The 22,668-nt window shown below is 39.3% G+C and overlaps 1 protein-coding gene and 1 pseudogene across 2 annotated transcripts in view; one reads left to right on the top strand and one right to left on the bottom strand.

Moving 5' to 3' along the window:
• lrrfip1a (leucine rich repeat (in FLII) interacting protein 1a) overlaps positions 1–9,807 on the bottom strand; it is a 49,554-nt gene extending 39,747 nt beyond the window's left edge. Inside the window, exon 1 of one of the 2 annotated variants that reach the window (XM_072396522.1) lies at positions 9,425–9,807. In XM_072396522.1, coding sequence (XP_072252623.1) covers positions 9,425–9,514 — 90 coding nt within the window. In that variant the 5' untranslated portion in view covers positions 9,515–9,807. The remainder of the gene's footprint in view (positions 1–9,424) is intronic. The other variant, XM_072396521.1, reaches the window with a different exon arrangement.
• Positions 9,808–13,218: 3,411 nt separating this feature from the next.
• Positions 13,219–16,262, top strand: LOC140319014 (ras-related protein Rab-5B-like; annotated as a pseudogene).
• The last annotated feature ends 6,406 nt before the right edge of the window (positions 16,263–22,668 follow it).

Here is a 22,668-nt window from a genome sequence, read left to right as displayed (position 1 = left end):
TTTCCACTAGAAGCCACATTTATCAATTCACAAACATATCCATACATTTTCTACTGGTATTATTCATTGGTCTGGTTTCTGTTAAGGGAGGCTGTGCGGCAAACACAGTTTCTTTAATTTGTATTAACCTGTTTTTTTTTTTTTTCAAATAGTAAGTAAGAAAACAGACAATACCACTGATAACATTATAACCCAACACCATCTGTTTCCCCCGTAAAGCTAAGCCAATGTGGATTTCTCCTGCTCCTCACTAGCAGCACTGCCAGCATAGTGATGCTGGACAAAACATAGCTAACTTCCATGGAATAGTGTCACCAAAGCAGTCCTGTGTGCATGCTCTTTTTCTCCATTGCATCTCTGTCCAGCAGAGCTGAAGCTCTCTGTGAGCAGTGGCTGTCAACAACGTTCTCAATCATTCTACATTAGAAAATTACATTATAGAAAAACAAACACTTAGTCAGAAGGTGATTTTATTGTATAACATCACATTTGTAAAATCCGTTGTTGCTAGCCAATGTCTGGTTTTAAGGAGAGTTAATATGTACTACACAACTGTTTATTTTGAAACAATTAAGGCCTCATTTACATAGCCCTGAAGAAATGGACACATGACTATCTAATAAAGGTTATCTATTTTATAGAGTCATTGAACTGTACATCTTTCTTTTTATTTATATGTTAATACATACAAAGCAACAATATATTTTCAAACAGAAGAGGCCTGTTATTCTTGTTTACTTATTTTTTTAGTTTTAAACCTAGAAGGGTTCTGATTGTGTTATAGTCTTTCCATAAAAGTGCTTATGAGATCAATTTGGCATTGAGTTCAAACTTTTGCACTTGAAATAGTAGTGTATACGTATCATATATTTTCATATATTCATACATCCTCAGGCTAGAAATACCAATAAATGTTCAAAGTTTAGTTCCTATTGCCCTGCCCTAATTTTAAGCCGCTGCCTTGTGTCTACAGACAGTTTATAGGATCACCAAGGCCTCAAGTGCCACCAGGACTAAATGCTAGCACAACTAAATTTCCACAAGTTCATGCCAGCCTTCAGCACCAAAACAAACGGGTATTTTAATGACCATGAGTGCTGACAGACTACACAAAGACTGCATACAGAAATAACTGATTCAAGACCCAGTGAATGTCTGACTGCATTCAGAATGAAAAATAATCAATAAGTGGACTCACACACTTAGCTTATTATACAGACAGAGCTGATGCTAACTAACTTGGGGGAAAAAATGAAAAGTTTCCACTTTACAAGATGTTGTCAATATGGGAGTGGCTGCAAAATGGTCAGCATATACTACAGGCACAGACATGAGTCAATTGAATCTTTTTCTCACATGGAGCAAAATGGCTAACCAAGCCCATTCAAGATATTTACAGAGGAAAACACAAACCATGACAAACTGCAGTGCAAAACCGGCAATATTCACAGTGGCAATTTAGGGGCATTAGTGGAACTGCTCTACAAACATTCAGAGCAGTAGCTGTGTAAATAGTTGTGGTGTACATGTAGCTGCAGCAGATAATAATTTGCAAAATAAAAGCATGCTTCAGACATTTCTAAAAATATAACAGTGAGTGGACGCGTGTTTGAACCAAGAAGACATTCGATGCAACCAGGAAAGCTACATTAATGTGTAAAGGGAAGCAGTCTTCTGAAAGCTTTACAATCTCTACTAGATGTTTCCGGGCCAAGAGCATTTACGCTATTCCAACTGTAAACAAGTCATGAAATTTCAGAAATGAGGAAGTCCTCAACTCAACTAATAAACATGACATTGGACTTCTGTTGGAGACAAGTGTGACGTAGATATTTTAGTTAACCACATACTTTAATAGAATAGGCAATCTGAATATAGGGCATTCCTTGTTTTTCTTTATGGCAGTTATGGGAAGCTACTTGTCGCCTGCACAGGGTCATGCAGGCAGTATCAGTTTATTTTGCAACTCTAAATGCTACTAAAGCATGATGGGAGTAAGCAATGCCTTTCAGGAAGTTGGGCAATGAAGCTCTATAAGCAAAGTGAATAACAGAAGATCAGTTGCAGAGAGGAAATTCTCAAATATATATGGCCCCAAAAGATGATTTACACATTAAGGTTAGTTATATGTAGTCACTCACCTAAGTATTTTACTACATGCCTCAGGACAGTGACACCTGAGACAGCAGGTATTACGTGGTTTGCAAAGGGGCCCATAAACAGGTCAGACATTTCTTCAACAATTTCCCTGTCCCTCAATTCCAGCACTGGAAAACTTGAGAGGCCAGTATACCAGTCATCCATTTTGCATTCCATTCCAGCTTTGTTCAGAGTCACAGAGAGTGGAAATACAACAAGCTCAAATCGTGGTAGTGGCAACTAACAATGGCACTTCCAATGGCAGCCTGAGCTGCCACAGCTTTGCAAAGGCAGCTACCACAGGGTGCCACAGGTTGCCACGGTGTGCCAGAAAAGCTGTGAAAGCCTGTAAGATTCTTTCAGATGATGATGTAGTTATTGGTCATTCTTTAATAAAAATGTCTTAGACCCAAAATACAAAGTCACTGCACTTACTTGAGATGGTATCTATGTCTACCATAGCATTTGCAGATGATCAGCATTGGCTTCCACAAACAGCGGCAGCAGTCATGGCAAGGCTGTGGCAGCGTCTTACAGGTGTTTACGGCTGCTCTGGCACCCCGTGGCAATCCGTGGTACTATGTGGGAGCTGCCTCTGCAAAGTGCCATTATTAGTTGCCACTACCATGATTTGAGCTCTTCTATTTTGTGATATTTTCTTATAGTTCTTTAGGATGTTGCGCCATTCTCTCAATGTGAATAAAAGGCTAAAATCCCAAACTAACTTTAGAACTCTTGCTTTTGGACTTTCTAAGTAAGAGGAAATAATATTTCGAGGTCTCATGACCTGTTTTAAACACATTAACTAAGTGAGAATAACAAAGTTTGGTGTAATTCTACTAAAACAGCTCCACGAGCATCATCAATGAAATTTGATCCTCACATTTCCAATTCAGTTCTATAAGCGCACTAATATCCTCAGTCTACCCAACTTGACAAATTGTACTATATGAATACTGTCTCAACTGAGCCCTACCCCCAATGTTCCCTAAACTTTGGAAGAAACTCAGCCATTCTGAATAAACAGGAAGGAGTTTGTGATAACAATCTGCATGGGCTGTGCCTGAGGTGATGTCATAAGGAGGAAACCAACACACTCAAAGACTCCACTTCCTTTTAAGGAGACATGAGTCAGGCAAGTCTAGAATTACCAAAGCCACTACTTTGTGCATGTACTCGTATCATGGAATACACAAGTAACTGTTTGGACCCTTAATGTGTGTAGAAGCAATTCACGGCACAATAAGTTGGAAAAACAAGTCAATATGCTTGAGCCAATCTTCTGATGGCTGTAATGCAAAACATGCTTTATGATTTGTTTCAAGGTAAAGCCCATTTAAGCAACTAAATGACATTGTGAATTTATACTGGACACGTTAAGAATGGCAAAGTGTTGTTTTTCCTGTTGGCTACCATTGGGTAAATGTGTGATGCTTTCCCTCAGTATTAAAGATTAACTTGGCTGTTGGTGCGGAACTGACTGTGGCATTCTGGCATGCTCCCTTAAGAACTTCAACCATGATGAGGGAATTGTTTCGTGGCCTTTCCCCTTATTTGCTGTCAAGTCTCAGACTAATCTGCACTAAATACTCAATTCTCTCAACGCCTCACTGAGCTTCTTACAACCATGTACCACCAACCAGGCAAGTTAATCCCCAGTTAGGATCATTTCCACTAACTTGTGCACACAAAACAGACCATCACCAAAGACCATCACATGTCTGATACTTTGGGTTAAATGTTAAAAAAATCCTATAGTTCAACTGATTTTGAGAATTTGGTCATTCTTCAAAAAATATCTTCAACATTTTTTTGAAGATGGTAGATTTCTTCAACTACCATGTTACAAAACATACATCGGTCCCATTTTTGTTAGTACTTGAAAATTTGCTTTCATCATCTGATGATGGTGTTATATAAAACTTTTACAAAAAATTAATCCTGAAGGGGCTATGAATGCGTTTAATACATTTTATATAATATAAAATAATAGACTACATTTCAGTGCAAACCCAAATATTAGACTGAGCAACAGGGAGGTTGACATTTTCCATCCCATTATAAGTCTACATTGTTGATTTTTGTAGTTGTCTGTCTAAGATTCCTTACTAATCAGCAAAAACGCTAAAAATGTCTATGAGCCCCAAAGCAATGACAAAATTGACTACTTTGCACATTGCTTTTCCTTTAGTGTTAGATAACAAAAAAAAACATCATTGCCACATTGATGGCTGAAATCCAATAACAACAAAACAATTCATGGAAATCACATAAAAGCCCATTCATTTTGAATTACTAAGTACAATATTGTTAATCTTAATCATGTACTTTATTAGTTCACCTTTATTCTCCACCACTGATGTCAAATAACCTGTAAAACTAGATTTAAAACTTATTTAAACACAAGATGTAAAAAATTCAGTTTTAGTGCACCATTTCATTACATACTGTACACAGTTCTACATTCTAAATATTCATACATTTATAAAATGGGTTTGTTATGAGCTCTGATACCAATCCGTCACGTTCACTGACCTGCACTAAAATCCATCCATCTATTTTCTATACCTGCTTAAACAAATTCAGGGTGGGGCTGGAGTTTATCCAAGCTGTCATCGGGTAGAGGCTGTGTACACCCTGGACGAGTCACCAGTCCATCACAAGGCAAAGCAGAGACAAACAACCCTGAACAATCACACTCACTCCTATGGTCAATTTAAAATCACCAATTAACCTAGCATGCATGTTTTTCGGTGTGTGGGAGGAAGTCGGAGTCCCCCTTTTTACGTATTAAGTATATTTCATGACTCCTGTTACAAAGACATTGAGATGTTAGAAGGTGTTCAGAAACTTAATCTGAGTTCAGTGGCCAGCTATCACAGCTGGAGGACTATGAGCAAACAAAGCACTAGTGACAGGTCAGGCTCTTTGAAATTAAAAATATGGATAATTTAAAGTACAGTTCATGTGACATGCATTTGGGTTTGTGAGCCACAGTCATGAAGTGGATTATTAAAGCAATATAAGGATATTGTGAGTGGTAAAGTGTCTGGAAGAGTCAGTCTTTGTCTTGACCTTAAGTTACAAGGCTGATCGTTTGGAGTACTTCTTCGAAACAACTAATCAATATATATAAAAATGTGCCCTCTAGTTTAACTGAACAACATTCACAAGCCATCTCATCAACAGACTCATCTATATTTATCACCAACATATAACTGGGTGTGATCTTTGAGTTTAATTTACACTAAAGGCTTAAACAAAGGTAGATATTGTATTTACCTTTGACATCACTAGGTTATGGTTGGAAAATGTTTTTAAATATCTATCTTTATTTTGTGTGTTGATCTTACTTGTGCAAGTTGTACCAGCACCCACAGAAGTGTCTCATCACGCAACACTGTTACTGTGGCTGAAAATGAATAAATAAATAAGCAGCCCATTGATCGGTATGACTTAAGTAAAAACAAAATCCATATAGACGACACAGATCATGGAATCTCTGTATATGTGTCAGTCCAATTCCATTGGTCAGCCTGATCTTCCCTATTGTCCTTTGTATCGTATTAGTTATTTATCAACTAAATTAACTAGGTATAGTTCAAATGCCCAGCTTAATTTTTAAATAAAAGAAAACAGAACTAGACTGTAGGTCTAAAGTACATAAACATATGTAAAGGAAATGAATTGTACAGCAGAAACTACTATTTAACTAACCACTAAATAGTAAATACAAATGTAACCACTGATGAACTGACAAACTGACAGCTGTATCTAAACTAAATCAAATCAAATCAAATTAGACTCACTGAAATCCTGAAATTCTAAATGCAGCATGTGGGTATTTGACAAATCCTTTTTACCCAGTTTGTCCTCTTGTCCCCAGAGCCTTATAATCAACTAGCTATAATACCACATTACCAAAAGCGGATGATTACGGGTGATTGGTCCGAAAACATGAAAAGATATTTAATTTAAAGAGTTCATCCTAATGCAACGCAATGTATCACAGTTTCCAGGATTAGAATGTGTCTCAGGTCTAAATGGTTAAATTATGTGTGAGTGTGAGCATGGATGGTTGTTTGTCTCAATGTGGCCCTGTGATAGACTGGCAACTTGTCCAGGGTGTACCCTGCCCCTCACCTAATGACAGCTGGGACATGCTCTAGCCAACAGGCTCCATGGTTTTTATCTAATCAGCTGTAGAATCAAATTGTTTCTTTCACAGCATTTGAGATAAATGAATGAGCGAAAAATGCTTAAAAGCATTTGAGCTGCAGCCTCTAGTCTGTCAGTTTAAATATCAATGTTCTTAATTGCTCCCACCTACTGCTTATTTGTTTAACAGCAAATCCTTGAAGGACTTATAAAGGTTTGTGTGGTGGTGCAGCTTCTTATCTGACAAACTGCAGTGATGGTGGACACAGTGTCATCAAGTTAAGTAAAAAAAAAATAAAAAATCTGAAGTTGACAACAACTCTGCTTCTGCTGTAGTGCAATAAAATCTTAACTAATCAGATGACAATATATTTTTGACTTACAGTTTAACAAGCTTAAAATTGTAGAAAAGGGATATTTTCAGCTGCTACAGTAATTATAGAGATATAAAATATATTTTAAACAACCACAGCACGATTCACACGCTGAAGTGAATTGTAAAGGCTATGTGACCCGATGCTGTGGGAAAATCAAACCTCTCATGACAACTTTTTTTTATCATAGCTCAATTGATGTACTTTCTCAGTCTCTGACAATCTCATACGAATGGGAAATATTCTATTTTCATTTGCTTAGTCAATTAATGAATGCTTTTATCCAACGGGACTTACAAGTGAGGAACAACATTCAATCTCTAGCACTGTGAGAAACCATTTCCTACTCATCAAAAGCTTAACCCATTTACATTCATTTAAATTCCACTTGGAATCTCAGTAATATTAGCACATTAGAGTATTGAATGTCAACTACAGTGCGAGATCCTCAAGCTAAATTAATATTTACAGTGGAACACAAATTGTTTCACAGATGCAGGGAAAAAGAATAAGTAAAATTCTGGTATTCATTGCTGGCATTCTTTCCTGCTGTGGGCGCCTCCCATTTGTTCAGCAATTAGTGAACTGATGGAGAGGATAAACGCACAGCAATATCATAATGACTTTAAATATGAGCCCATGCTGCTTGCACATTCAATACATTGATGCCAAACAGTTTCATGAACAAACTTGATGTTCCATGCTGGTGGGACGGCTGGCTGGTGAGCCACATCCATTCTCCTCCACACCCATCCCCCACCAACAGACCCTATCTAAAACAGGGTGCAGCAACAGCTGACCTTTTAAGAGCGTCTATTTTTAAAACTCTTTGCAGAATGGGCCAACTCATCAGGGCTAACATACCAACTTCTTAGTGCTCCGCCAGTGAGGTGGTCCGACAGTGAGTGCTCCGCCACTTAAAGACACAGACTTTCTCTTTACGGATTTATTGTTAGAGCTCTGACTTCCCACATCTTGAGACTGATGAGGATTTGCCAGTCAAAAACAATCTCCTGTTTGAATGCAGTTTATCTGCAGCTTTAGTGCACAAGTTTGGTCAAACTCAACTGACACCACAGACAGGTAACATTCCTGCAAATAGATTACAATCAGAAATGATTACCAGCTAAGGGAATGTGAAGCATCAGACACCCTACAGCATTGTAAATAGTCAGCTAAGCAGTGAGGAATAGATTACAGGAAAAACAACCAAACCTTGTAAGAATTTGGTATTAAACCACAATCATAAACATCTAAATAAGAATGACTGCACAGCATGAGTACGGCACTGACAAATGATATGCAAATTTGCTGAAACATCCGGGTTTAGGTTATCACAGATTAAACTTCCTCGTTGCTGATGAAAGCACCAAAAGCTGACCACAATTAATGCAATGGCTGAGTTCCGGTTTCAATGCTCATTATCTCGCTCCAGGAAAAAACTCAACTTCAGCTGTTAAACTGGAGGAAAGACAATAGCTCAGAATTCCATACATCAAAACAGAAGTGCAATGTGCTTCTATTGATGATGACATTGATAATCAATTTTTTATTTACACATCTGTGGCACTATTGTAGACAGAAGTGTGCCGTGTATCACACTTCAATATGGTGATTTCAGTGCTGATGACACAGAAGGCAGTCCAACTATAAAACATCAATTTACCCAAACCACAGTCACAATAATATATGGGATTGGAAACTTTCAAAAAGTTTAAACCTGTCACAACATGATTTCAGCACATGTTGGAAACAACTGCACGCAAAGGCTGCCAACTACACTTTTGCATCATTAAAAGGTAGCCTATCAAGGCATGCAGGTTAGCACTGGAAAGGTTTATTCCTTAGTACAATAAAACACATTTTTCTAAGCTGCGGGTGATGTTTATGAAATCTGCCACAGCAGTGAGCAGTCAATAGAAGACTTTTATACAATGATTAACATGCCACAGAGCAAAACAATTACAGTTTTGACAGCCCTGCCACATGGACTGGCTTAATGAGGGCTGGATCAACCAAATGGGCCTGTCCCCCAAACAGGATGTACTCCAGCTGGGACATCATGTCCAACAGATGAATGGCAAAAAAAATTCCTTAATGTTTTATCTTGTCATTTATAAGAAAGATAGATTTACATGGTCAAGTTCCTCTAACCTTAACTTGTGAAATAAACACACCTTACCCACACTGAACTCAAAAATCCCTAAACGTAAGACTGTGTTTTTAATGTTCAATATTTATTATGTGTGATATTTTATCAATAGATGGCGCACCATCATTTCGTTGTACATTCTTGTATAATTACAAGTATCATATATATCTCACTTGCATCTACATTCTGTAGCAGATTTTAAAGATCAATGTTTAAAATGTCAGCATGTTACTTTTCACAGTCTCCTGGCATACAAAAAAATCACAGTGTCATACAGTAGCAAAATGTTTGGTTGTAATTACAGTGAAAAGTTATAGTGTAATTTGTTACAATGGTAGCCTACTGGCTATTCTCGTGGTCTGCTTTCTACAATAAAATGTTTACTGTTAGATAATTACTCTGGACACAAATAAAACACGTATTTACTTAATATTATGGAATACCTTAAAGCAAGAATCTCTGTTTATGAAAGTTTTGGGGGTCTTAACGTGACAGAGCTGTGAGATGCGGTCTTTTTAAAAAAAACAAAAAAAAAACTGATTCAATCTTTTCAAACTTCTCAGGTAGGGGGTTATTTCGCATTTGAACCCCCGCCACTCACCTCTCTTGCTATGAGATTTAGGGCATCGTCCTCTACCGTCGACCTCTCCTTCTTGGTCGATCTTTTTCGTCCTGTTCCCTGAGTCCCCATGTTCTCTCAAAAGCCCCTTTCCGCTCCCTGTGCTGATTAATTCACACTTGTTGGTCCAGCAGCGCGTTCAATAATCCAAACAGAACGGCAGCTGTAGCTACAGTGTAGTGGGTCTCATATGTCGTTAAAATGTCAAGTTAAACACGATGAGACGACACAAGACGCGGTTGGTTGTGTTCGCAGCGTGGGTCATTGTCATACATCCGTTTTTGCACTTCTTCCTGTGTTTCTGTAATGACGCTCTAACTGGCTAGGAAGAGTACTTCAGATTGTGGCGGCGTCAGGCACCCCCGCGATTCTTATACGCTTTCTCGGATATTCCATCAAAAGCAGTTTCCGTAACTTTATACCGTGCTCTTAAACCATGTCCATAACAATCTCTGACTTTGTGAAAATAAAACAAATACTGCCTTTTAAAAAATAAGCATTATCAATAGTTAGACTACAATTCAAACTTCTTCTTTTTTTCACAATAGGGCTCATTCACATGCTCTGACAGCAGAGTGACTCCAACCCCAGGAATTGAATGCAGAAGCCTCCAACCTGTCACATTCACATACTGGCGATCTTCAAAGCTTGTGCTCAAATGAGTTGCCTTCATGGGATATCGGATATATTTTCTACTATATGCAAGGCATGCAAGTAATAGCCTACGGCTATTTTTAATGGACAATTCACAATGAGCAAAACTAATTCGTCATAAAACATGTTCTGGCGAACAAAGTCAGAGTTTGTGTGTTTGTTTAAATTTAATATGTCACCAGAAAGAGGCTCAAGGAATGTGTATGCTAAATTAAGAGCTAAGATCAGCTTTGTTTGAATTAAAGAATAATATGGCTTCATATCTTGTGATTCATACAAAATATCTGGCTTTTGCATGACACTTTTTCTTAATATTATCGCGAAAAACAGGAATGTCCTGTTGAAATAAAAACAAAACAAAACATGTATATGTGTTTGTTTGTGTTAGAGAGAGTCTTTGTGCGTACTGCACGAGTACGTTGTGGATCTTTATGAATCTTAGATTTCCACGTAGCTATTGAACTCGCCATCAACCACTGCACGAGGATCAAGTACTCCTTATACACTCAGGCGTTCTGTTTCAGTCAGAAACCACAGCTACAGCATGGGTAGTCGCACTCTCTCACACTCCCTATGCTATTTTTAATGATGACCAGTGAACTCTAAAAACAGACTAGAGTTTCTTAAAGAGATATACCTCGATTGGCTTTATACTGATAGTCAAATACCAATTTCATCAAACTTTATGACAAAGGCCAGTCTGATGAGGCACATGAACAGTTGCCATGCCTTTCTTTCTGAAGAAAGTGAGATGATGTATTGTTAGAATTCATGTGCAGCTTGTGCAATGGGAGCAGTTGAGGGCAAGCACTTTATCAAAGTGACATGTAAAATGTATGACACATCTTTCAGATTTATAACCATAACTAAAGCAAATCTGTGGCTTTGAGCTACTCATTGGATGCATATTCAACTAAATTAACTTACAGCCAAATTTGACCTGTTATAAACATATCTGTACCATTAGTATACAGCAGATCATAGCTGATCAAATAATATTGTGATAGTGTGACTGATGAGCTAAAGTGATTTGTAAGAAGGCTGTAGAACTATCCTCTTCAACAATGTCTGAGGAACCCCCATGAACTTCACACCTCACTACATGAAAACAATAAATGGTGACTATCATGGACATTTTTTATTATTATTATTTTGAGCTTTTAACACCTTTATTGGATAGGACAGTGGAGAAAGACAGGAAACAGGGCAGAGAGAAGGGGAATGACACGCATTAAGGGCCGTCTGGTTCGAGACTTGACTCAGGGCCAACTGCAGCAAGGATTATAGCCTCTGTATATGGGGCATCTGCTTAACCCACTACGCCACCGACCCATGGACATTTCTTCAAAAAAATCAACTGAACTCAACCCAACTAAACAGTTATGGGTATTTTCATATTTATAAAACTTTCTTGATGTAGCAATAGGTGCTTTGAAACATTGTCAGGTCATATTGTAATGACATGGATTTTTTGGTTTTACCAAACCATGCCATATCAAAGGAATGATCAACAGATAGAACCCTAAAAGATTGTGAAGTGGATGTGCTAAAATACGTTATAAACACAACATATACAATGCTGCCCTCCTGTGTTGAAACAACATCATGTAAGAGGATGTAAAAAAAACAAACAGCTGCAGTTTGCACAGAACCTGTCATATACTGTGTGTACACAACAAGGGAGAACTCACCACTTCTCTTTATCTATTTTTAGATTAGTAAGAACATGCATATGCATCATAATCAGAGAGGTAACACCAAACTTTGAAAAAAAAAAGAATTCCCCCATAACCTTTTCTGTTTTTATTTGCAGATGTGAGGGCTGGCATCTAAATTTAAAGCAGGTGGGGCCAAAGACAGCTCCCTGCCTTTATAAGGACAGATTAGGGCAATTAGTGCTTCTTTGGTTGAGGCCTGGTTGTGTGACAGGATTGTAGTGTCCATGCAGGTAAGGGAGATTGAAGGAGAAAGATGTGTTATATTGCCTCATGGGAAAACTGATGAGGCATCTTGTATATTTGATTATGGTGTGACTGTCCTGGGTGATCCAGATTGAGTATGCTCTGTAGCCCTGTGCTGAAAAGGTATGTGTTAGTGATTTTTTTTAGTTTTCATTAAACTGTAGACATCACTGACATGATATATAATCATCTCATTTTGGAAAAGACTCAGCTCTTCCTTCTTCGCTGTTTAAATCAGAAGAGAGCCCATCAACTATTGTGTCGCTTTTTCAGCAGAGCCCCATATTGAACCAGATTTAAGGCCAGACTGCTGCTTTGCCTCAGCCAGTTCGCCAATGCTATTGGCTAATGTGTTTACTGACTATAGAGCTGAGGTAATATGCAATAGTTGAAAATTGTGTCTCTGTGGTGATACTAAACCAACTGAATCTCAGCGTATTTTGTCTCTTGTTTTTCAGGCAGAGGGACAATCTGCAGGCAGTAGCCTTGTTGTGGGATATGCACCCCTCCTTGCATGCAGTGTGGTATGTGTGAAGGGTATTGGTCACTTCACTGGATTGTAGGTTAGATTGTCCTTGCAGTGTAAGTTGGGGTTATAGTGACCGGTGTGCACACGTTGTGATTTCTATTGGGGTCTGCGATAGAATCTCCCTGCAGTAAGTACCCTGTCCTGCCAAATTGTTGTAGCTATGTCAGCTTTTATTGTATTTCATGTTGTGAAGTCATTTACTACTTGTATATTTGTAGTTTTAACTATTTCAGCATTGTGGAATAAAATAATTTGGACTTGTCTTTTGACAGTATGACAGTCCTCTTTTTCTTTTTTCAGGTTTTGCCAGTATAGTTCTTTTTTTAAAAATAAATATTATTCGAGAACTGAACGCACGCCTCCTGTTCTTCTTGAACCCTTTGTGTCAACACTCAGATGGTTGGTGTCTGGAGCTGATATAGTAATTTTCTGTATATCTGTCCCTTTGTAACCTGTGTGGGGTCATGCATACACAAAGAGTGTGTGAGGAAGTGAGATCTTTTTTTTTTCATAGCCCTACAAGTTCTGCCTTAGCTATTACTTTTATTTTCAAGATAAGGCTGGCACAGCCACAGACTCTAACACCAAAGGAAAGTTTTTAGTAGCTGTAACTTCTTTAATGAACGAGGACTTGGAGATCCCCTTGCACTTTTTGTAATTTGTCCACCTTGTTTTTTTTTCTGCTTATTTTGGAGTGAACAACTTTTTTTTCCATGGGGGAAAGTCTCCCAAGGGTATCAGGAGGAGCTCAGCACTGTAGTGACTCTTTGAGCAGACCAGTGTGGACCCTTAGGGTTAAGATGGTTCTTCTGGGAAACTCTGGTGTGGGAAAATCCAGTCTGGGTTTGAGATTTAGCAAGGATCAGTTCAAGAGTACATGTGAGTACTGTGAGTTAACGACGCACTGAGCTGTTGATTGCAGTAATTGTGTCACATAGAACACTTTGTAATGCTGAACATATCTTATCATTTAAAGATTTATCAGGGTGAATTAGTTTGCCATTTTATGAAGAACACCAAAAATAATGATTCAGCTTTGTCTTTATGCTAAATATAACTATGATCCAGACACTGTGATTTTAGCTTAGCATGCAGACAGGAATCAGGAAATAGCACTTGGCAGACTTTTTTCAAAAATGTAAAAGTAAACCTTCCTCTACTTTTTTAATGTTTGTAAAATGTATGCAGTTTTTAAAATTCTGAATTTGTAAAACAACATTCAGCAGGTTTTAGTACACTCAATCTGCAGTAAACGAGCACAAGTGCAAACTGGCCTGCCTCATTCAGATAATTTTGTCAGGATTAAATTAAATGTATGACAAAAGAGGCACTGAGCTGTTAAGCAGTGGAAATTGTGTATTAAGCAGTTCTGGGAAGACATCTCACTTTCAAAAGTAGATGTTGCATCCAGAAACGCTCATGTTCCTGTATTCATTATTCAATACTTATCCTCTTATCCTCTTATTACTTATCTTTCGTTTCAGAGTCCAGTCAAGTTTTCCTCCTGTGCAATTAACTTCCCAGCCCTAATTTATTTAAACTGTGCTTCCTTATCCTTCATCTGTGTATATTATCTGTGTACTCTTTTTCATTGATCTGTTGCCATTTTGTCTTGTCTGATTTCCAGTGAAGGTTCTAGCAATTTCCTCTGTACTACCCAGCCTCATTATTTGGATTTGTTTTCCCTGTGATTTTGTACTTATCTATTAAGGACCAGTGAAGATATTTTTGTCAAAAAGTACAGTTGTGCATTTGAGTTTACAATAAATTTGGTTTCAGTCTGATACTAGAATGATTGACCTTGTCTCTTCCTAATAGCTTGCATAGTGTTAAGAAAATGCTAATGCAACACAGTGTGCCTGTAACAACTTTAAAATAAATAAATAAATGTTGCTGTCATCAAATTTAAAACTGGTATGCATTAACAAAACCAAATATATAGTAATCGAGCAGTGAAATGTAACAGGACATTGTGTACATGTTCTGATCTGAAGGTACATAAAAACTATTCCAGCCAGTTGTCCCTCTCTGGACCCAACAAATTCCGTGCCTCTGGTGTGCTCCCCCAGGTGCTTACCTGACACGAATGGTGCATCTGAGTGACGTCACACTTCGTTTTGAGATATGGGACATGGCAGGGCAGGAAACATACCACAGTGTCACTCCATTGTACTACAGGGGGGCCCACGCAGCACTTTTGGTCTACAGTATAAGCAATAGGGTAATGCAACACACACCTGACAGTGGATATGACCTTACTTATGTTATTTTGACTTGTGTAGTCTATGTGTCACTGCTGGTTATTGTGAATGCTTGTGCCACGATAGGAAACATTTATCAGAGCTCAAGTGTGGCTCAAAGAGCTGAAGAAACAATACATTCCAGGATCTAAAGTCATATGACTCATTGGCAACAAGGGAGATCTGGCTCAGGATTGGCAAGTGTCAGTGCAGGTAAGTTTGTTAACATACAGAAAAATAAATATTTTTTTCTATCACTATGAATTTCTATTTTAGACACAGACTCACAGTTACAGCAATGTTAAATTATTTACAAATGGCTTGACTCTTTTTATTCCTTACTACTTACTTACTACAGGAAGGACAGAGTCTGGCCTATGACAGGGATTTGTTCTTCATAGAGACATCAGCCCTGACAGCAGAGCAAGTCAATGAGCTGCTGCTAGCTGTGGGTAAGTTTAATAAAACTGATCAGAGGTGTATAGTGGCTGTGTTTTCCAGATTTATACCAGAGAAGACTGTCTGCTTGATATTCTGCTAAAGTCAGGCAACTTGTGTGCCACTAGAGGACAGTAGTTACCAAAATTGCCAACGTTACCAACATGTTACCAACATGCTCTTGCAAAGGCTTATGTCACAACTCGGTCCCTCCGTTCGTCCCAGGATTGTCGTCTAGCAGTGCCTACACGACGCCTAAGACAATCCAAACTCTTTTCATGTGTCGTCCCATGATGGTGGAATGACCTACCGAGCACTACCAGAACAGGGGCGTCCCTGTCTATCTTCAAGAAGCTCTTGAAAACCCAGCTCTTCAGAGAGCATCTCCTATCCTAGCACTTACCTTGTACTTCCCTACCCCCTCTATCTCTGCACTTTATCTTTCTGCACTTCTTTCTATGCCTACACCCTATCTCTACTCTGTCACCTCTGACATAGTCAGACTAGTGGGTTCCTTCTATGTAGTTTATTGTTAGCTTTATATAGCTTGTTAAATCTTCATTTGTAAGTCGCTTTGGATAAAAGCGTCTGCTAAATACATAAACATAAACATAAACATAAATGGCTATTGCGTTTAGTTTAAATACAGTTTCAGTTTTCTTTCACAGTTTAAATTCCTGGCATCTGAAACATCTGCATGCTCATGTTTAATAGAGCTGTGAATGTGAGATATTTTGTAACTGTTCTAAGTTTCAGTCCACAGAGTGTATGAGTGCATTGGGGAACAACAAGGAGGCCTTTCAGAGTGGCAGGAGACACAACTTGTGGATCAGCAACATAAAGATTTGTTCAATCCTTTTGCATCCTGCTGCAAAGTTGGGCCCTGATCTGTGTTATTGCTTGTATTGTTGGATGTCTTTTTACATTTCTATGATTGTCTTAGTTGTCTTTAAAGCTGAACTACAAAACTAATGGGATGTCAATGCGTCAAAAATAAAATAGTTTTAAAAAATCCAATTGAATTATGTATTTATTTTTTTTTTTTTTTGCTGCTTATAAAAACCAATACACAACAATGCATAATCTTCTGATTTGTTTTAGATTAGCAAAGTAATGGATTCTCGGGTTGCTCTATCTCACTGCCAAATTCAGTTTGAAAGTTATTAATTTTAAATTTTTTTCATTTTTCTTATCATAATCGGTTCAGCAGAGCACTATCCATTCCCACCACTTTCTGATCTCAAATTGGTTTTCTGATCCACTAATTTTCCTGTTTGTGTAAATGAGCCTCAAACACCTCTAGTTTTCATCCATTTTAGATGCTGAACCAATACCAGCTATCTTCATTCTGTTTGTCTTACCTTGCTTCTATTTCCATTAGATCAAACTCAAGCGAACAGTTGACTTGTGTGTAGTTCCCCACAATCCTACTAAAAATGCTCTTTTGATTAAAATGACAGTTGCAGCATTAAAAACTTACAGAGCTTATACTATGTTTAAAAAAAGATAAATTTACTGTACTTATATAATGTTCTTTTGTATAGTTAACCACTCAGAGCACTTTTACCTTAAAAGCCCCATTCACTCATACAGAACGGCTTATTCTATACAGTCTTACAGGCTATACAGTGCTTTTTATTCTTTATCACACACTTTTACACACAGATGGACACATCATAGGCAACATTGGATTATGTGTCTTTCCCAAGGATACTTTTAACATGTAGTCCAGGGCAACCTGGAATTAAATAGCTACCTTCTGATTTGCAGATGACTGCTCTTACTCCTGAACTACGGTTACCACTGACTGAATAGCTATACAATCTACAGCAATGTAGATATAATATTGCATGACATAGCAGCACATAGATAGCCTTTTTACAATTACATCAGCCCAGTCTCTCGTATAGTATCACTGTACTTTCATGATGAAGTTGCAGAAAGTATGAGATGGTAAATTTTTAATTTGCCAGTTCATACAGGGCAGTGTGTTTAACTTTTAAGACAAACCATGGAGCTTTTTTTTCTTCTGTAATTCTTATTACCATCCATGTATATATTAATGTCTAATCCTAAAAATGCATTGCCTTATTTACACATTCATGCATTGATGGATATATCAGAGGCACACTCAGAGGACTAGGGATGTGGTCTAGGGAAGGGAATTAAACTGTTGACCTTCTGTTTGGCAGATGACTGCCCCATCTCCTAAGTAAAAGCTGCCCCAAAATATGTTGTTAAACTGCTATGTTTTGTACAGTGGATCAAAAAAAGCTGTTGCACATTTTGGAGTTAGACTATGCTGATCAGTTCTATGGGCTCCAACGCAGTCTGTAACAAAGTCTTTTTTATTTCCAATTTCTTTCAATTCCTGGCTCTGATGCAGCATAAAAGAAGAAGAAGAAAACAATTGATAAAAGAAAATTGCACTCTTGACCACAAATATCCAACATTTGCAGTAAACTTTGTTACTTTGACATTGGAGTCTGTTCTGTCCCATCTTGTAACTAGCCAGAGAGTTGCATTTCCAGGTCAGTCTGTTGTCCAGGTAAACTCCCAAGTAACTGCTGTCTTCCTACACATCCACCTTTTCTTCAGTGACTAAAACAGTGTTTATTCTCACTCCTTCTAAATCCACAAATCATGTAATTTGTCTTGATGTTCAAGAAGAGGCAACTGATCCCAACCCATCAGTCTACCAAGTTCCTGTTCACTACCTCAAGTAAAATAAAATGGGAAGTTACATTATTGGGCTACTGTGTGCCTTTGCTCAACAAAACATCTTGAAACACGGGGAAAATAGCTTGCATTTATCTGTTCTATATCCACATTTTAAGATTGGTTAAAATGTCAACATGTGTGTATGTGTACATATATGTTTTAAGATACAATATGTTCCTATGTAAACTTTGGAATAGTTTCTTTTATGTGTGTACAATCTATCTGCATATATAAAACCTTTGGCTCGTTTCAGATAAATTGATTAATTTCACATTCATCATCAGTCTGAACACAATTCTGGAATAGTTCAGTTATGAACTCTGGTACATTCCAAACCTTGCTTCTGTCGGTGGTGCAAGATGTTCATACACGATGAGATATAAACTCAATATAAGCACTTTGTCTCACATACACACACATTGTCTTTAATCTGGCATGTTAAATAGCTGCTGAAATCTTGAACTTATCTTACTTGCCTAATGATTTGTACTGCTGTGCTTTGGATTAAACTTTGCCTGACCTGACAACAACAATCATAAATAACTCAAACTTTTAAAACACTCCTCTGGCATGAACTTTTTAAAGTTTTTTGTGTGCAGCTGAACAGCTGGAGCCTCCATATAGAGCAACCTTTCTTCCCTGCAGTCACTTGCTCTTTGTACAACATTTCTCATTTTTTCTTCATACACACAGCTGTTTTGTCTGTTGGATGGCTCTAAATGGGGATTTTTATGACTTTATGATATAAAACATGGCCAGTCTCTTCCATGAGTAGTCACCACTGGAAAAGAGGCATAAGTATGCTGACTGAAACCAAGCTTCTGTGGGGCTCTAGAGGGACTACTGGTGCCTCCTTGGATTGTGTGCCTCACAGAAACAAACAAACAAAAAAGATCATGCTTAATAAATGAAATGCCTTAAAAATGAAAATGTAATGATTTATTTGTTATTACAAGTTTGTAAATCTTACTCAGTCAACTAAATATTTCTTCATTTGAAACTACAGAGCTGTAAAAATATTGTGTATGAATTATCTTAAAGACTGAAGCAAAGTTCTTTGTTGCAAGGAACTGAAGTCTTCCTTGTGTGCAGAAATTAGTGGATGCTACTTTGAGGTAATGACATGTTTTTGTTGTCCAAAGAGATCATGTAAATCACTGTGTATTTGCCTAAAGAGTAAGTGCACCCATGTTGTGGGATCCCACCCATTGTTTGCTACATGCTCAACTTGAGCCGAACCAGTAGAGCTGAGGCTCATTCCAGAAAGTAGGTTTAACAATATCAGTAAACTCTGAGTTGAGGAATCTTCAGATAAAAACTCACTGTTTTTGGTTGGAGAATAGCTGATCTTAGATAAAACAGTCCACTGTTTGTGTGCTCCTTCTCAGTTGAGCAAATTCAAAAGCACTATACTAATGGAGTTCGAAATCTCCAGTTAACCAGTACATTTATAGGCTTGAGACAGGGATGGACTGCCACCAAAAAACGGCCCTGGACCCCCCCCCCCCCCCCCCCCCCCCCCCCAAATAGGCCCATTTTGCCATCTTTCTGTTGACAGACACTGACGTTAGTGTTCTTTGTTGGCTTTTAGACCTACAGAATAACGATTGTCCTATAAGCGCCACCTAGCGCCACCTGTTGGTAGTTGATTGACTGAAAATTTTGGTTATTGAACAGGGTCGACGGCCGTAGACCTGACGGCCATTCTGGACTTTTCCAGGAAAAAGTTCTGGACTTTTCCAGAACGCACAGATTACCAGTCCGCGCCTGGCTTGAGATAGAGAGAAATGAGAGAGAAATTGCTGTCTGGCAGCAAGAAATTATGCAATCATTGTTTATGGATGATTATTCAGATTTGCCCCCATAAAACAGATTTACTTTTTTCTCTGAAGCATAATAAACTTTTTCTGGATACACCTTATGTTTTTTCTGGTATATCTCAGACAGGTAAACTATATTCTACTCAGGTCTATAGGTTCATGATTGTAACTCATTTTACAATAGAACACCTATTTCCTGCAGCAGAATTTCTGTTTTCACTTATAGCTATATGTTCCTGTGCAAGCTGTACAAAGAAAATATTGAGCTGGGTCGATGAAGAGAAAGCAAATACTGCCTCAGACATCTTGTGTATTTTTGTCAAATGTTGTTTTCCTCGTATTTAGTGATTTGAGTTAGGTTTCCACTCATCAATAAAGCGAGTGAAGACCAGAAACAATTAGTTAGTTACATAATTTTAAACTTTGCCGAGTTATCCCAGCTGTCATTGGGAAAGAGGCAAGGCACACCATGAAAATGAAATGAATTACTCATTAAGTTTAGTTATTCATTAGTGTCTATTTTTTTCAAAGTTATGCAGTGTGCATCTTTCTTTGCAGCATATTTGCTGCCATCCTGAAAAAAACAACAAATAAACCCCAACAACAAAGAAAACAGAACACTTGCAATAGTTCTTCACTGGTGTATGTAGCCACAAGAGCAACAGAACATTAAAAAACAGAGATTAAATGGCACCCTTCTATTATGATTTTATACATGTGGATGAATCTTGGTGGAGTTTACCATGACAGCTTGACAGATATCTTTAGAATTCCAATACTGATATTTTTTTATTTTTCCATCCATCAATCTATTTTCTATACCCGCTTAATCCATAGGTCAGGTCATGATGGAGCCTATCCCAGCGGTTATCGGGCGAAAGGCGGGATACACCCTGGACAGGTCGCCAGTCCATCACAGGGCCACACAGAGACAAACAAGACAAACAACCACACACACGATCACACTCACTCCTAAGGACAATTTTAGGGACACCAATTAACCTAACATGCATGCTTTTGGACGGTGGGAGGAAGCCGGTGTACCCAGAGAGAACCCACGCGTACATGAGGAGAACATACAAACTCCACACAGAAAGGCCCCAGGGAGTTGAACCTGGAACGCTCTTGCTGTGAGGCGACGGTGCTAACCTTTTTTTATTGTTTGTTTGTTTTTTAAGATGTTTTTATTCCCAGTACGTGGTATCGGCGATTCCAGGAAGAGAATGGTACTCTGGAGGACTTGAGAGCGGTGAGTGGGGCAGCCAAGGTGTTGTACCCCCAGATGAACCTTTGGTAGAAGTTGGCAAACCCCAGGAACCGTTGCAGCTATTTCCGGGAATCGGGGATGGGCCAGGAGGTGACAGCAGAGACTTTGAACTCAAAGTTCTTGGCCTTCACAAACAGAGAGTTCTCCATCAGGCATTAGAGCAAAGTTTGAACATGATGAACATGTTCCTCCTTGCACCGGGAGAAGATCAAGCATGTTTCTCAGAACGTCATTGATGAGAGCCTGGAAAACAGCCGGGGTATTGGTGAGGCCGAAGGGCATGACCAGGTACTCATAGTGTCCAGTGGGCGTGTTGAAGGCCATCTTCCACTTGGCTCCCTTCCGGATCCGGACCAGATGATAGGCGTTGCGGAGATCCAGATTGGTTAAAATTGTAGCCCCCTGAAGCAGTTCAAAGGCTGAAGCAATGAGGGGGTTAACGATTCTTGACAGTGATGTCATTTAGGCCCCTTTAATTGATGCAGGGCCTCAGGGACCCCGTTCTTCTGTCCAGTGCAGAAAAACTCTTCCCCAGCGGGTGACAAGGAGGGACAGATAATCCCGGCAGCCAAGGCGTCGTTAATGTATGTATCCATGTATCCATGGCCTTTCTTTCAGGTGCAGACAGGGAGTTGGGAGACTTGGGAGGTGTGGTGCCGGGCAGGAGGGCTATGGATCCGATGAGGAGGCAGGGAGGTAGGCTTCGCCTTGCTGAACACCACCTGTAAGTCGTGATATTCGGCAGGCACCTCAGACAGGTCGGGGACTGAACTGGAGCTGGCAGAAGTGCAGTAGCTTGTCTGAGGTAGACCTGGTGACAGGAGGAACTTCACCCCAGGATGGACCAATCACCCAGTCAATGTGAGGGAAATAGTGATGGAGCTAGGGGTAGCCAAGGATGAGCGAGAGGTGAGGTGATTTTAGGATGTGGAACTGTATGGTCTCATGATGGTTGCTGTACAGGAGCATGTAGATGGGCGTGGTCTGATGAGTGATGGTCCCCAGGAGATGACCGTCTGGTGCTAGTCCACTGAGGAAGGCGTTGCACTGGGTTGCAGAGTTCCAGTCGCTAAGACGGGCCTGAGTACGGAGGTCGGCCTCAGGCTCATGAGTCCTTCGGTGGCATTGGGGCCCAGGTAAACATGTCCGAAAATTTTATGAAGCTCCACTAACAAAAGCCTGGAAGGAGGAGCAGGCTGGTGTGTCCCTCTCCCATTCGGCTGTTCCCCACAGACGTGCCAGTAAGATGATTGATGGCGAAGGCAACCCTCGCCACCTCTGAGGTGAAGATGTGGGGCTGTAGGGCAAACCGGATGGAAAAGTTAGTCAGGAATGGGTTGCAGCTCTCGGTATCCGTGGAATAATGCTCTGGGACTCCCACCCGGGGCTCTGCAGCAGAGCTTGGTGAAAAAACCCGGAGCTGGAGCATGGGGAGTTGGAGCCAAGGTAGGAGCGGTGGCCACCAGCTGTTGGAATTGGGTGACTAGCAAGGTAACTCCCTGCTCGAGGGTCAACGGCGACTGCCGAGCCTCTGCTGTGTTGGATAGGTCTAGAACACAGCTGCTCATCTGGTTTTCGACCCCCCTAAAAGGGCAG

This window comes from Leuresthes tenuis, unplaced genomic scaffold, assembly GCF_036924035.1.
Source record: "Leuresthes tenuis unplaced genomic scaffold, fLeuTen1.0.hap1 SCAF_12, whole genome shotgun sequence".
In the NCBI taxonomy this organism is placed as follows: domain Eukaryota; kingdom Metazoa; phylum Chordata; class Actinopteri; order Atheriniformes; family Atherinopsidae; genus Leuresthes; species Leuresthes tenuis.
This window is presented reverse-complemented; position numbering and strand designations above follow the sequence as displayed.